This window comes from Hibiscus syriacus, unplaced genomic scaffold, assembly GCF_006381635.1.
Source record: "Hibiscus syriacus cultivar Baekdansim isolate YM2019G1 unplaced genomic scaffold, ASM638163v2 tig00111774_pilon, whole genome shotgun sequence".
Classification (NCBI taxonomy): domain Eukaryota; kingdom Viridiplantae; phylum Streptophyta; class Magnoliopsida; order Malvales; family Malvaceae; genus Hibiscus; species Hibiscus syriacus.
In genome coordinates this window covers 831835-845656 of record NW_024063175.1, presented here as the reverse complement: position 1 = coordinate 845656, position 13822 = coordinate 831835, and the positions used below count along the sequence as shown (strand labels likewise).

The 13822-nt window shown below is 35.3% G+C and overlaps 1 protein-coding gene across 1 annotated transcript; it reads left to right on the top strand.

The window, feature by feature from the left end:
- Positions 1–8086: 8086 nt before the first annotated feature.
- Positions 8087–12303, top strand: LOC120170198 (probable serine/threonine-protein kinase PBL24). The gene is made up of 5 exons (XM_039178180.1): positions 8087–8195; positions 9494–9654; positions 10952–11141; positions 11250–11641; positions 11719–12303. Exons 1-5 carry the CDS (start codon positions 8087–8089, stop codon positions 12301–12303), a joined length of 1437 nt encoding a protein of 478 aa, XP_039034111.1.
- The last annotated feature ends 1519 nt before the right edge of the window (positions 12304–13822 follow it).

The window sequence follows — 13822 nt, the reverse complement described above, 5'->3', positions numbered from 1 at the left end:
AAATAAAATTTTAATATATTATATTTTCGAGCTGCTCACGAGCTTTTCGAGTTGAATATCGAGTAGCTCGTTAAGAACTCGAGTCGAGCTCGAGCTCGAGTCGAATCCATTCGATCCGAGTATTTATCGAGCCTTGATCGAGTCAATCTCGAGTAGCTCGCAATCTGTCTCGTCTCATTTACAACCCTAGTTTATATTATATAGTTTTTTGTACATATATTATATTGTAGTATTATATATATTATTTACTATATATTTATTTATTATTCATTTTTCTTTTTATTTATTTATTTTCTTTTGTGTTTAGGTTTAAAAAGTGCAAAGTTAAAGTCTTGCATGAAGCCCAATCGGGTAAGCCTGATCCAATAGACCCAGATTAGGTGGGCCTGACATAGCCTAAAATCCCAAATTAGGGTTTCACACTAAGCCAACAGTGTCGCAAGGGAGCGCACGTGAAGCCACGTGCCCGAAGGCATATCGAGCACCAGCCAATTTTCTCGGTCATTGAACAGGGAATCAGAACATTAATCGACCAAGAATAGGGACTGAACTATCCTTAAAACCCCAGCCAACAAACCAACATGAGGAAACCGAAACCCTCAACCCCGAATTAATCAAGCTCGAAGCAAACAGGATTAACCCAAAAAATCATTCTGATGATGGCTATAAAAGCCCCTGCAAAGCACGAAAGAAAACACGGTAACCAATACACAACAAAAAACAAGAAAAACATCATCAATCACAACCATAAACACCAAAATACCAAGAAACCGAATGCAACACTTAAAGCCAAAGGCCTCGTATCGTGAAAGCTCGTCAGAAAACAAAGAGTCACCGTCGAACCAAGGTAAAAAATTGAACCGTTTTATTTATATCTATATCGTTTGAGGTATGAGTTGGTAAATTGGGGCTCAGGGTTAGCTTTAAGATAACGAGGGGACCGTTTTTGGTAGCTTTAGTGTTTTCGACCATCGTAGGACGATGTTCGGCGGGGTGGAGCTACAGTGGTGAGGGGCCGATTGTTCGGCCGGGGAAGAGAGACATCGAGAGGTTTTTAAGAGAGGAAAGGGAGGAGTTTTGGTGGAAATAAGGGAAATGTTTTTTTTGTGTTTTGGGGGTATAGGGGGACTAGGTTATAATTAGCAAATAGTTAAATTATTTCTGCAGTCCCTGGACTTTTGAAGTGTAATTCATTTCGGTCACCTGTTTCAATTTTGCCTCCGAATTTTTAGTTATTTCAATGTAATCCTTCATTATATTTATTTTATTTCACGATTTAATCCCTTGACTTTTTTTTTGTTTTATTTGGAAGATCATTTTTATAATTTGAACCATAAATATATTTGATTCAATTTATCCCTTTTCTTCATTCGTTTATTTTTCTTCATTTTTAGCATTCTTTTTTCAAACATTTTACTCTTTTTAAATATTTCTTTTTTAAAAAATTTTATTTTTATTTTTTCCTAATTTTATTTAGTTTTATTCTATTTTATTTTTACTTTTAATATTGTTGTATTTAGCTCTTGTATTTATTTTAACCATGTTGTGTTTTTCAATTATTTCACAATTTAACATGTTTTCTGACCTTTTAGGGGCACTTTTGACCAATCAAAGTTAAGTGATTCGAATAGAGTATTTAAATTTTAATTTTAATTTTAATTTCAATTTTCGCAATTAAGACAACTGCCAAATTAAATGGTACCGAAAGGACAGTTCAAGGGTGCTAATCCTTCCTTGACTGTAACCGACTCTCGAATTCGACATATTTCTGGTAAAACGCAGATCAAGTAAGATGGTGTCCGATCAACCTAAATATTTTTTTAAATGATCAGTGGCAGCTCTAACATGTTTTCTTTAAGTCGAAGCCCAATTTCGGGCCCGTCCGAAAGACGGTTCTGACACTATGAAATGCAACAGATAACATAAAATCTTAATTAATTGCTGCAACGACAACTCTGAGTTGAAAGATAGATCCAATATCAGATCATATGAAGAAGTTAGCTTGAAGAAAGTAAGAGATTAAAGCTTGTCCATGTTTATAAAATCTGACTATATGGTGTAATGAAATCTTGTCTACCAATGCTCCCTTTTATATGTTTTTAATGGGTTAATTACATACTTAGTTCTTTAAAAATTAGTTTTCCCCATAAATTCCCCTTATCTTAGGCCTAAATTCTTCCAAATAAGATTTAACATGTGTTGAAGGTTGAATTATGCTATTAAGTCGACTCAAAATTATCACAGATCAACTCTCATATGTTGAATCAAAAATGTGTATCATTACAAAATATGTATTCATCATTACCCAAGTGGGTATGAAGTAGGGGCAAGTCCCCACGAAACTCTCCTTACTAACATTCTTAATAAATTTATTGTTGAAATAACGAAACTTGCCTGAAGCTATCTTTTTTGGTTATCTTGAGTTTAGACAATCATCATATACAATGCTCTCAACCTCGAGTAAGGATATGACTTCTAGAATTTTATGTTAGCACCTTTTTCTTTGTCCATAAAATTTCTATAATTCTATTTTGTTACTATAATTTTAATTTAATGTACAACAACAACAATAACAACAAAACCCTATTCCCATATATAATGGGGTTAGGGGGAGGTAGGGTAGTAGGATGTCCCTGATGCCAGGTTGAGAGCAGCTTCCATGGAAGACCTCTTGCAGTCAGAAAAATTTAAAAATAAAGATAAAATACAATGCATGTATAAATAAAGAAAGAAATAAATAAATACATAGTTGAACAATCTTCATATGCAGTCTTCATATGCGCGTCTGTAATGGGAAGTTATCCCTGCGTACAAATCTCTGCATATAGACAAAAAATGTAAGTCCCGAATAAATTTAAAAGATGAAACATGAGAAGGATATACAGAAGTTAGTGGTTGCAAGCTACGATAAAGGAATAATGTCAAATGGGTTAAAACCTAAACTAATGCAACACTACTCCGCTATCCTAGTTCTAATCCTTCAAAAATTCCCATGACAGAAACGTATTAAAAGTAGAAGTCAAGGAAATTACTATAAAGGCATTAAAAAGAAGGCAGAGATGCTACACCCTATGGTTGTGACCCACACTACTCTGCTACCCTGGTCTTAAGTCTCCATACTTTCCTATCAGAGGTCATGTCCTCGGTAAGGGTAAATCCTTCAAATCAGATCTCAAGCAGTCTACCCACTTCCTCCTTGGTCGTCCTCTCCTTCTGGCACCGTCGACTATAATCGACTCTACCCTCCTGACCGCATCCGACTTTTGTCTCCTAAGGACATGCCCAAACCACCGTAGCCTTCCCTCCCTCAATTTTTTAGATACATGCATCACCCCCAAGGACATCCTAATTGCAGAGTTTGGAGTCATTTCCCACAGAGTCTTACCACATGTCCATCGAAGCATTCTCATTTCTGCGACCTCCATCCTCCTTACGTAATCCTTCTTGATTGCCCAACATTTTGATCCATATATCAGCGCTGGTCTTATTGTAACTCTATAAAATTTTCCCTTAAGTTTTAGAGGCACCTTCTTGTCACACAAAACTCCTGTAGCTTCCCTCCACTTTAGTCATCCCACCTTTATACAGTGCGTTACATCATCATCTACACCCCCATCTTTATGTATCATAGACCCTAGATACTTGAAACAATCCTTAGAGGGGAGAACGTGTCCTTCGATGCATACGTCTACATCTTCATCGTTTTGGTTCCCACTAAAGTTTGAACATAAATACTCTGTCTTTTCAATATTGATCCTTAGACCTTTTTCTACCAAAGCTTTCTTCCAGTTATCCAGTCTACTATTCAGTTCAGTTTTTGTTTCAGCAACTAGGATAATGTCGTCAGCGAAAAGCATACACCATGGAACACCGTCTGGTGTCGCACAATAGATGTCGTCCATAATCAAGGCGAAGATGTAAGGGCTAAGAGCCGACCCCTGATGGTGTTCGATTTCTACTGGGAAAGCCTCTGTGTCCCCATATGTAGTAGATCGACAATACATATCACGAATCGCCCGGATATAAGTAGTTGGGATCCGTCTCGTTTCCAAGGTCTTCCAGATCGTATGGAGGGAACGCTATCATACGCCTTCTCAAGGTCAATGAACGCCATGTGAAGATCTCTATTTTTTCCCTATATTTCTCCATAAGCCATCGAAGTAGATGAATCACCTCCGTAGTAGATCTACCTGGCATAAAGCCAAATTGGTTTTCCGAAACCGTAGTAACCTATCTCAACCTAGCCTCTATCACCCTTTCCCATATCTTCATGGTATGATTGAGTAGTTTAATACCTCTATAATTACCATAACATTGGGGATCTCCTTTATTCTTATAGATTGGTATCACCGTAGACTCTCTCCACTCCTCTAGCATCTTGGCAGTCTCTAAAATAATATTAAAGATATTGGTCAACAACTTTACTCCCTCTTCTCCTAGGGCCAGTCACACAGTGATAGGAATTTGATCTGGACCAACAGATTTGTCCCTCCCCATCTTTCTAAGATACATTTTGACTTCCTCACTCCCAACCGTACAAGTAGGGCAGTCATTGGCCGTAGTATGATGATCGACTGACCCATCAACGGTACTATCTCTACAGGGAGAGGCACCGTCATTAAATAAGCCATAGAAGTAACTACTCTAAACCCTCTTTATATCATGATCTTTCACTAAAATAACACCATTGTTGTCCTTAAAAAACCTAATGCTACCTAGATCCTTTTTCTTATTCTCCCTGGATTTTGCAAGCCTTAAGATATCGTTTTGTCCTTCCATGGTATATACTCTCTTGTACATTTCCTCGTATGTCTTATCTTTTGCTTTAGCCACTGTTTTCTTGGCTTCCCGCTTTGCCTCCTTGTATCTTTGTTTAGCTCTCGATCTTTCTTCGTCGCCATTGCATTGTAGAAACTCCTTGAAGAATTTTTGCTTTGTCTTCATCTTAGTTTGGACTTTGTCGTTCCACCACCACAATTCTTTATATTCCTTGGCCTTCCCTGTCGATAACCCAAGGGTGTTTTTACCCACCTCTCTGATGGCATATGCCATATTTTTCCATAACATATCTGCATTTTTCGAGTATGTAGTTCCAAAACCTATGTGAGACAAAACCTTACTCCTAAAGTCATCAGCTTTCGCTCCATGCAAGTTCTTCCAAAGGATCCTAGGTTTACCTAGTTTAGCCCTCCTATGAGTGCTCTGCCCGTGGCGTACGCAGAACACCAAAACCAACAATCTGTGTTGTGATGTACATGCCTCATCAGGGAACACCTTACAGTCAATGTAAGCCCATTGATCCCGATTTTGAACTAGGATGTAGTCGATTTGGGTACAATGTCCCCCGCTATGGAACGTAATCAAGTTCACATCTCTATTGTAAAAGAAGGAGTTAGTGACCACCATATCGTGAGCAGTAGCAAATTCAAGCAACGTACGCCCCTCCTCGTTCCTACTACCAAAACTGAAACCCTCATGAACACCGCCATACCCTATCGATTGCACTACCTATATTGCCATTGAAGTCTCCCCCTATGAAAACTCTTTGGTCCTCCGGAATGCTCCTAAGTACATCATCTAACGAATCCCAGAAGCAACGTTTCTCCCCCTCACATAGGCCAACGTGTGGGGCGTACACCGAAAAGACATTCACCATTTCCTCTTCTATAATGACCTTAATCATCATGATCCTATCCTGGTATCTGCAAACTTCAACAACATTATCCTTGAGTCTAGAGGAAACCAAGATAGCCACCCCATTTCTAGCGTTATATACGCCTGAGTACCATAACTTGTACCCGTTACACTCTCTGGCGCGAGCCCCTTTCCACCTAGTCTCTTGAATACATGCAAAATCTATTTTCCTATTACTTAGTACGTCGGTCAGCTCAAACAGCCTAGCATTTAATATGCCTACATTCAACGTACAAACTCTAAGTCTAGTCTCATTGGCATCACTCTGTCGAGCCCGCCCCCTATACGCCCTATGGGATCTAAAAGAAGGACATGACCTCAAGTAATCATCTATATCCGAAGCTATGAGGAACTATGAAAAAGGAATCCAAAGAAGACAGAAGCTGACACCAAATAAAACGCTATAGAAATGAGGGTACTAAGAAGCTAGTTGGTTACTTAATAGGATTTTAATTTATAAAATACTATTGTAAAAGTAATTTGGTTAATAAAGATAATAAGTAAGTTTATTAACAATTATAAGGTAAATTACAAAGAACACTATAATACCCCTAAAAAGATTTTTAATTTAATATCAAGTAATATAATTATGATTATAGCATAACACGTTTAAATACCTGGCCGACCACTATATGTACCTGGCCGGCAAGTAGGAAGTAATTGCTATTTTTCGGAGGAATTATTTTCCGGCGAAGGTTCCGCTCCGGTAGGACACTTCACGCTTAACACCGATGGGGATTGCAACAAAAATTTTATGGGCCACCGCAGTAGGAGGGCTTTGCAAAAATATTGTGAATGAATGCAAAGAGCTTAATCTCAGATCTCAAATCTCTTCCGTCATTTGTGTACTTGAAATAGCTCAGAATTTGTTGTGCGGAATATATTGATGCTTTGTGAATCTGGGATTTTCCCCCCGAGATAACTACCCGAAAAAATCAAATGTTAAATAGGGGAAAAGAAATATAATCTAGAGAAAAGAAAATCTCTAGGGATAACTAAATAAAGAAAATAAGGAAAAATGAATTCCTGCTAAAATAGTTAATGCAAAACAAAACAAAACAACAGGGAAATGAAAACTGAAATTTAAAGAATCATATGAGAAAGAGATATAAATTGGCAGATCTTTGAAAGAAGCTATGGTACAGCTAAGAGCTACACAAAATGAACAGATCTTAGAACTCTCTAAAAGATGTGTAAAAGAAAAGATGAACCACCAAGACGAGGAACGGCCGTGAGAGATCAACACTACAGAGATCTGGTGTGAGTGAAGATACGTGCCGTTATGAACAGAAGATGTTCTTAAAGTTGCAACTTGCAACTGCTAGAGAAAGAAGAAGCAATAATGATGTATAAAATGGTTGTCCATTGTTCCCATATGTAATGGGGTAAGGGGGAGGTAAGATAGTAGGCTTCCCCCAACACCAGGTTGAGAGCAGCTTCCGTAGAAGACCTTTGAATTATGAAATACCCTCTGTGGGACTCGATCCCACGACCGTGTGACTTTACACACAACACAAACATATAAAAACCATTAAAAGAATTTAATTAAGAAATTAATATTTCAATTTAATTTGGTTTTATAAAAAATAAAAATCAATATATGTAAAATATATTGATAAAATACATTATATTTTAAAAACATTTAAATATTATTGTGATAAATAGTCAAAGTATTGTAAATTCCTAACATAAACATAAAAAGGTATAAAAAATATTTTGAGTAAACTATATGTTTAATACCCAAACTATTATTTTAATTTCATTTTGATACAGAAAATTTATTTTATTTTAAAATCATACTTAATGTTTAGTTTAAATTTAAATTTGGTACCCTATTGTTAAAAAATTAATAAAACTGTTGAGGTGTTGTTTTTTTAATTTTTTCAATGATGACATGACATTACCTTATGATGACACGTCAATATCACCGTTAAGTTTTTAACAACAGAGTATCAAAATAAAACTAAACTAAACATTAGGTATGATTTAAAAAAATAAAGTTTAGGTATCAAAACATAACAAAAAATAATAATTTAAATACTAAACATGTAATTTACCTAAATTTTGTTTTTAAAAAATAAAATTGATTGTGATGGCAAGCATTTAGAGGAGAATTTCCCTCCACTATATTTAGGGAAATCCATTTTCCAAAACAAATTGTCCGCACAATTCTCCCTCTCTTTTTTTCCTCACAAAGCTCAAAGGACAAAAAAGAAAAGAATCGAAACATTTTTGTTTGGTTTTGGGTTTCAATGGGTCCTCACCGTCTCTTCTTCTTCAATGGGGTTTGCGTTGTCCCTCCATTTTAGGACCCTTCAAATCTCTTCTTTATTGTCTCCGCCGTAGCATCTTCTTCGACGATTTCATCAGCAAAGATTTATTGTTGGAAGCGATGAATTGCTTTTCTTGTTTCTCGTCCCCAAAAAGCAAGAAGGAATCCAGCTTCAGAGGGGATCGCAGTCACAGATCTCCCGGCGAGTCCATCAAATCAAAACCACCTGGTACGTCTTTTTTTGTTTCATGATACGAAATTGTCCAATGATTAAAGAGAAACAAGGATAGGTTTAGACTTTAGAGTTGATATAATTCTACATGTTACATGCATTGCCATTGCCATTGCCCATTGGGTCATTTTTGCATGATTTATCTTTAGGGTCAACTGCATTTTAATACCTCAACTATTATTTTTATTTCGTTTTAGTCATTCAATTATATATATATATATTTTAAAATCATATTTAACATTACATTTCGGTTTCATTTTTATTATTCATCGTTAAAATATTAAAAAACTGCTTTTTTTAAAAAAAATGAATGGTGATGTGTCATTATCTTACAATAACACATTAACATCATCGTCAATATTTTAATATTGAGTAACAAAATGAAACTAAAACGTAATATTATGTATAATTTAGATGACTACTAAATTTTAATTATATTACTAAATTTTAATTTTAACTTCAAATATACCATTTTAGTAAATAATTTAGATGACTACTATGTCAATTTAGTAACTTATTATTATTTTAACTAATATATATATATATATATTAAATAGAAGTTAAATTAATTTAATTTATTAAAAATAATATATTTATAATATCGATATAAAATTAAGTGCAGAAGTTTTATATTTGCAAAACAAAACATAATCTGTAGGGCTGGAAACTGACATTTACTTATAAAAAAACCATAGAATTATGATTGAGACAATGCATATTTCATTTTCCAACGCCTTCTTACGGTCTTTCTTTTTAATACTCTAACTTTCAACTTTTTGACTGTTAATATTCATATTCATAGCATTCTTAGTTCTCGAATCAAGACCTCAAAGTATAATAACAACTCATTTACTATTAAGATCACTGGGTTCATGCACGGTCTTGATGTTGAGAAACATGCTATTTTAAGGATGAACACATGATTTTATGTTAAAAAATGATCTTATAAAATTTTAGGAGATGACGAATATATAAAATTTTAAGGGATAAAAATAAATTATTAATAAGAAAAAAGAAAAAAAATATAAAATATAAAAGAATTTGAAAATTTTAAAGAGGACCGCCCCCATCCGCTCCCCTCGATCCATCCCTCAACATGTTGACCCCGTTTCAAACCGGCTTGTCGTTCTTCTATGCTATTTCTATTTAGTTTATTTTGTGATAGGGTTTTTTGTTTGTGTTTTTACGTAATAAGATATAAATATTGTTTATGAATAATTGATTTTATTGAGTAAGAAAGATTTTTAAGAATAAATGTGTTGGTTTTTTTTTTGTGGACTAAGAACAAAAGAAAGAAGTGTTGGAGTCAAACAAAGGTGAAAATGAAAATGTAGAGGCTCAAGCATTTACATTCCGTGAGCTAGCTGCCGCCACCAAGAATTTCCGTCAAGAATCTGTGTTGGGTGAAGGTGGTTTCGGTAAAGTTTACAAGGGCACCCTTCAGTCTACTGCCCAGGTTACATCCTTTCTTTCTAAAATTTTTATTTTCCCTACCTAATAATCCTTCTTTTTATATATGATTTATTATTAACTTTATTGCCTTGATTGGCAAAATGGTTGAGATAATAGTTTTGAAAAAAATTATATAAAGGGTTGGAAAAATTATTTTTTCAATTAAGATGGAATGAATAATGTAGGGGAAGACAACTAGATTATTTGGTATCTTTGGAAAGATGTCTGAAATAGACAGTGTCTTTTGAGTTGCTATTCTATTGAGGTTGTCGTTCAGATTGCATGCAGTATGAGGAAGACATCGTGACTTCCAAGTGTCTTCCAAAAAACGTCAGGTTCATTTCACCTTAGTTGATAAAATAATTATTCTAGCATGAGCCATTCTTTTTTTTGGCTTAATTATAAAATAAGTGTCCAAACTATATCGTTTTTCACTAATAGGTGCTTACAATATTTTTTGAATGATTCTGGTGCTTAACGTTACTACTTTAGGTACCCGGGTCGTAACTGCCGTTAGTTTTTCCGTTAAATGATATATGTCACATTTTGGTAATTTTGAATTTTTTTAAATTAAAATTATTATATTATATTTATAAAAAAAACCCTTAGTTTCTCTTAAATTATAAAAAAACCCTCTCAAATTCAAAAAAATCCCAAATCCTAATCCTAACCCGTCGCCGTACTTTTCAGTCACGACCACCACCATCGACTTAGTTACTGCCATCCTCCTAGTTATACGCCACCTTAGTTGTTGCCGATTGACCTGTAGAATCATGTGGGATCGCGATTTTTATCATAGGGTATGTGGGTACAAAATGTCGATCAATCGCGATTTCACAGGAGTATTGATCGACGACGGTAGGTGAGCTCGGGTGGAACTTTGTCGACAGCAAAGGGCGGTGGCCGAAGTATGTTTTGAAGTTGAAATAAAGGTTTTTAAAGTTTTGGGCTATTCCGAAATTTTTGTGTGTGTTTTTTCTAAAAATATATTATTTTAATTTTTTATTTTACATAAAAATTTTAAAATTATCATAATGTGACATGTGTTTACGACTCGGACACCTAAAGTGGTAAAATTTGTAACGTTAGGTACCGAGATTGTTCAAAAAATACTGTAGGCACCTATTCGTAAAAAACGCTATAGTTTGATCACTTATTTTATAATTAAGCCTTCTCATTTCATACCATATTATAAAGAAAATTTGCCATTATTGATTATTTCATTGGTGAAAAGAATAAAATTCGTTTAACAAAACTATGTAGTTTATTTCTATTCATCCTTTGTTGGAATTTGGAGATAGGTGGTTGCTGTGAAACAACTTGACAGGAATTCAGTGCTAGGAAACAAAGAATTTCTTGCCGAGGTTGCCAGACTCAGTCGCTTACAGCATCCCAATCTGGTGAATCTCATTGGATACTGTGCTGATGGAGATCAAAGGCTTCTGGTTTATGAATTCATGCCCCAGGGCTCTTTAGAAGATCATCTCCTTGGTATAAACATCTCTCCATTTTCCTTAAAATATTTCTGCAAATCATTTGGCCATTTCATAGAATTTTCTCCTGAGCATGGTCTTGTTGAAGAGAACTGTAATGTTGCAGGCAAAATGGCTCAAGGAAAGCCATTAGAGTGGTTAACCAGAATGAAAATAGCATGTGGAGCAGCTCAAGGTCTAGAGTATTTGCATGATAAGACCAATCCTCCCATTATATACCGTGATCTCAAGTCCTCAAACGTCTTGTTGGATGAACAATTAAACCCGAAACTATCCGATATCGGGCTCGACAAGCTTGACCCTTCGACAGACAAGATGCCTATGCAATCAAGGGCAATGGGAACTTATGGTTATAGTGCACCAGAGTATTCGAGATCAGGTAGACTCACACCTATTGCAGATGTATACAGTTTTGGAGTTGTTCTATTGGAACTCATCACTGGAAGAAGAGTCATGGACACTACTAAACCTGTCGAAGAACAAAATTTAGTTGCTTGGGTAAGTGTATTTGGTTAGTCATGTTTTCCGATCTTTCTGTACAAAATTTAGATGCTAGTTCTATATTTTTGAAACAGGCACAACCGATCTTCCGGGAACCGAAACGGTTCACGGAAATGGCTGATCCTTTGCTTAAGAAGCAATTCCCCGAAAGGGACTTGAATCAAGCCGTTGGGATTGCAGCCATGTGTTTGCAGAACGAAGCTGCTGCCCGGCCTTTGATGAGTGATGTTGTTACAGCCTTGAGTTTTCTTTCCATGGCCAAAAGTGACAACTCTGATCCTGCCAATCTTCCTCCCACCATCTCATCTAAGCTGCCACTCCAGGAGCGTAGCGATGACGAACCGGACCATGACGACTGCGACAACGATGACGATGACGATCACAATAGTGGTAGCCGTAGCAGTAGCTGTAAAAGTAGAAGTATGAATAGCAACGGAGAAAGTTCTTGCTCAAGAGAAGAACAAAGCAACTATGAAGGAAATGCTTCTTCAAGACAAATGAACCAAAAGAAGTCACAGTCGTCGTTAAACCAGAACTACAACGAAGAATCCGAGGGTTCGAGTGTCTGTTCGAGAGATGAAGATAGAAGAAAATTGAGAAATTCGTCGGTCCAGAAAAGCAACAGACAAAAAGGAGGCAATGGAAGTATCGCAGGATGAAAGCCAACTACTCAATTATTAACCTCCACAACTAAATGTATACACAGATACATATATGAAGCAAACTATGGACTATCAACTAGTCCACAATCATTTATCCTACACAATAACTATATACATATATACATTTTGACTTGATGCATATATATATTTTACACACCATCAGGTTAAAAGTTTTTAAATTAAATATATGTAATGTTTAATTGTGACAGCGTCAAATACAAATATTTAATAATAATGTTTGAGTTTGCATAACAACATGGTTTGTCTAAATACATTATGACTTACATAGGAGTTTGTAAAATTTTATGGTCTATTAGTTTGCTAGTTCAATATGATAATGGAGTACGTTGGTAGTTATTTTTATATGGATGCAATGATTAATGCTAACGGTTTCATCTCTGTTAATTTGAGTTAAAAATTGTTGAATTGAATTATCAATAGCGGATTAGAAAGCTGAAAGACTTTCCGATTAGGGAACAACTTCCCTTTGGTTGGAGGAGCCAACCCTCTCTTATACCTGTCACAACGACTTTTTCGATAGGTGCGTGATTTTAGGAGTCGAAATTTAAAGAATTCATAAAGGTTTGAAAAAATGAAAATGTTAAGAATCCTCATCGACCTTTGAGATTAAGTAGGTCGAAAACTAGAAAAACGCATTTTTAAAGAATTTTAATAAAAAAACTTTAAAAAGATAGGATTTGCCTGCATTTTTAGAAATTCTGGATCTGGGAGTCGGTTACGCTTGAGGAATGATTAGTATCTCATAGCGCCTGGGGTCCGTACCTTTAATTACAAATGTCTCTAATAGTGAAAATCTAAGAATTTGAACTTAAATTTAATTAATAATTATTTTATTCTCAAAAATATTTTAACCTAAATTAATAAGAGTATATTTTAGGAGAAATCAACATTATTATTTATTTCTAATTCCTTAATTTGCATTAAGACAATTATTTCTTATTTTTAATTGAAATAATGAAATATTGTCAGCAAAATTAGGGAAATAATATAGTCGGGAAGAATTATGTTGGGATCTAGGCCATTTGCTACAGTGCACATGAAACTCGTCACGTGGGCTTGACGAGTTCCATAAAATATATATTAAAAAAATAAAAATCATCACACGGGTGTGACAAGTTCCGTACAATTTTGTTCCATGTCATATGACAAGTTGTATTTTTAATATAATTTATGAAACTCGTAACGTGGATGTGATGAGTTACATGAACAATGTAGCAAATGACCTAGATCCCAAAATAATTTTGAATGTACCTTATCTTGTGTCGGAACCGTCTTTCGGGTGGGCCCGAAATTGGGCTTCGACTTAGGAAAATGGATTAGGAGTCGCCACCGATCATTTATTTTAAACAAAATGGGTTGACCGTATACCTTATTTCTTACCTTACCTGCGTCATACCAAAGATGTGTCGGATTCGGGAGTTGGTTACCGTCAATGAAGGGTTAACACCCTTGAATCGCCCTTTCGGTACTACGTACTTTCCAGTTGTCTTAGGTT

Coding starts and splice junctions, on each gene's coding strand:
- LOC120170198 (XM_039178180.1), top strand. CDS start 8,087: ATGAATTGCTTTTCTTGTTTCTCGTCCCCAAAAAGCAAGAAGGAATCC. Junction 8,196..9,493: donor CATCAAATCAAAACCACCTG/GTACGTCTTTTT, acceptor AACAAAAGAAAG/AAGTGTTGGAGTCAAACAAA. Junction 9,655..10,951: donor CCCTTCAGTCTACTGCCCAG/GTTACATCCTTT, acceptor ATTTGGAGATAG/GTGGTTGCTGTGAAACAACT.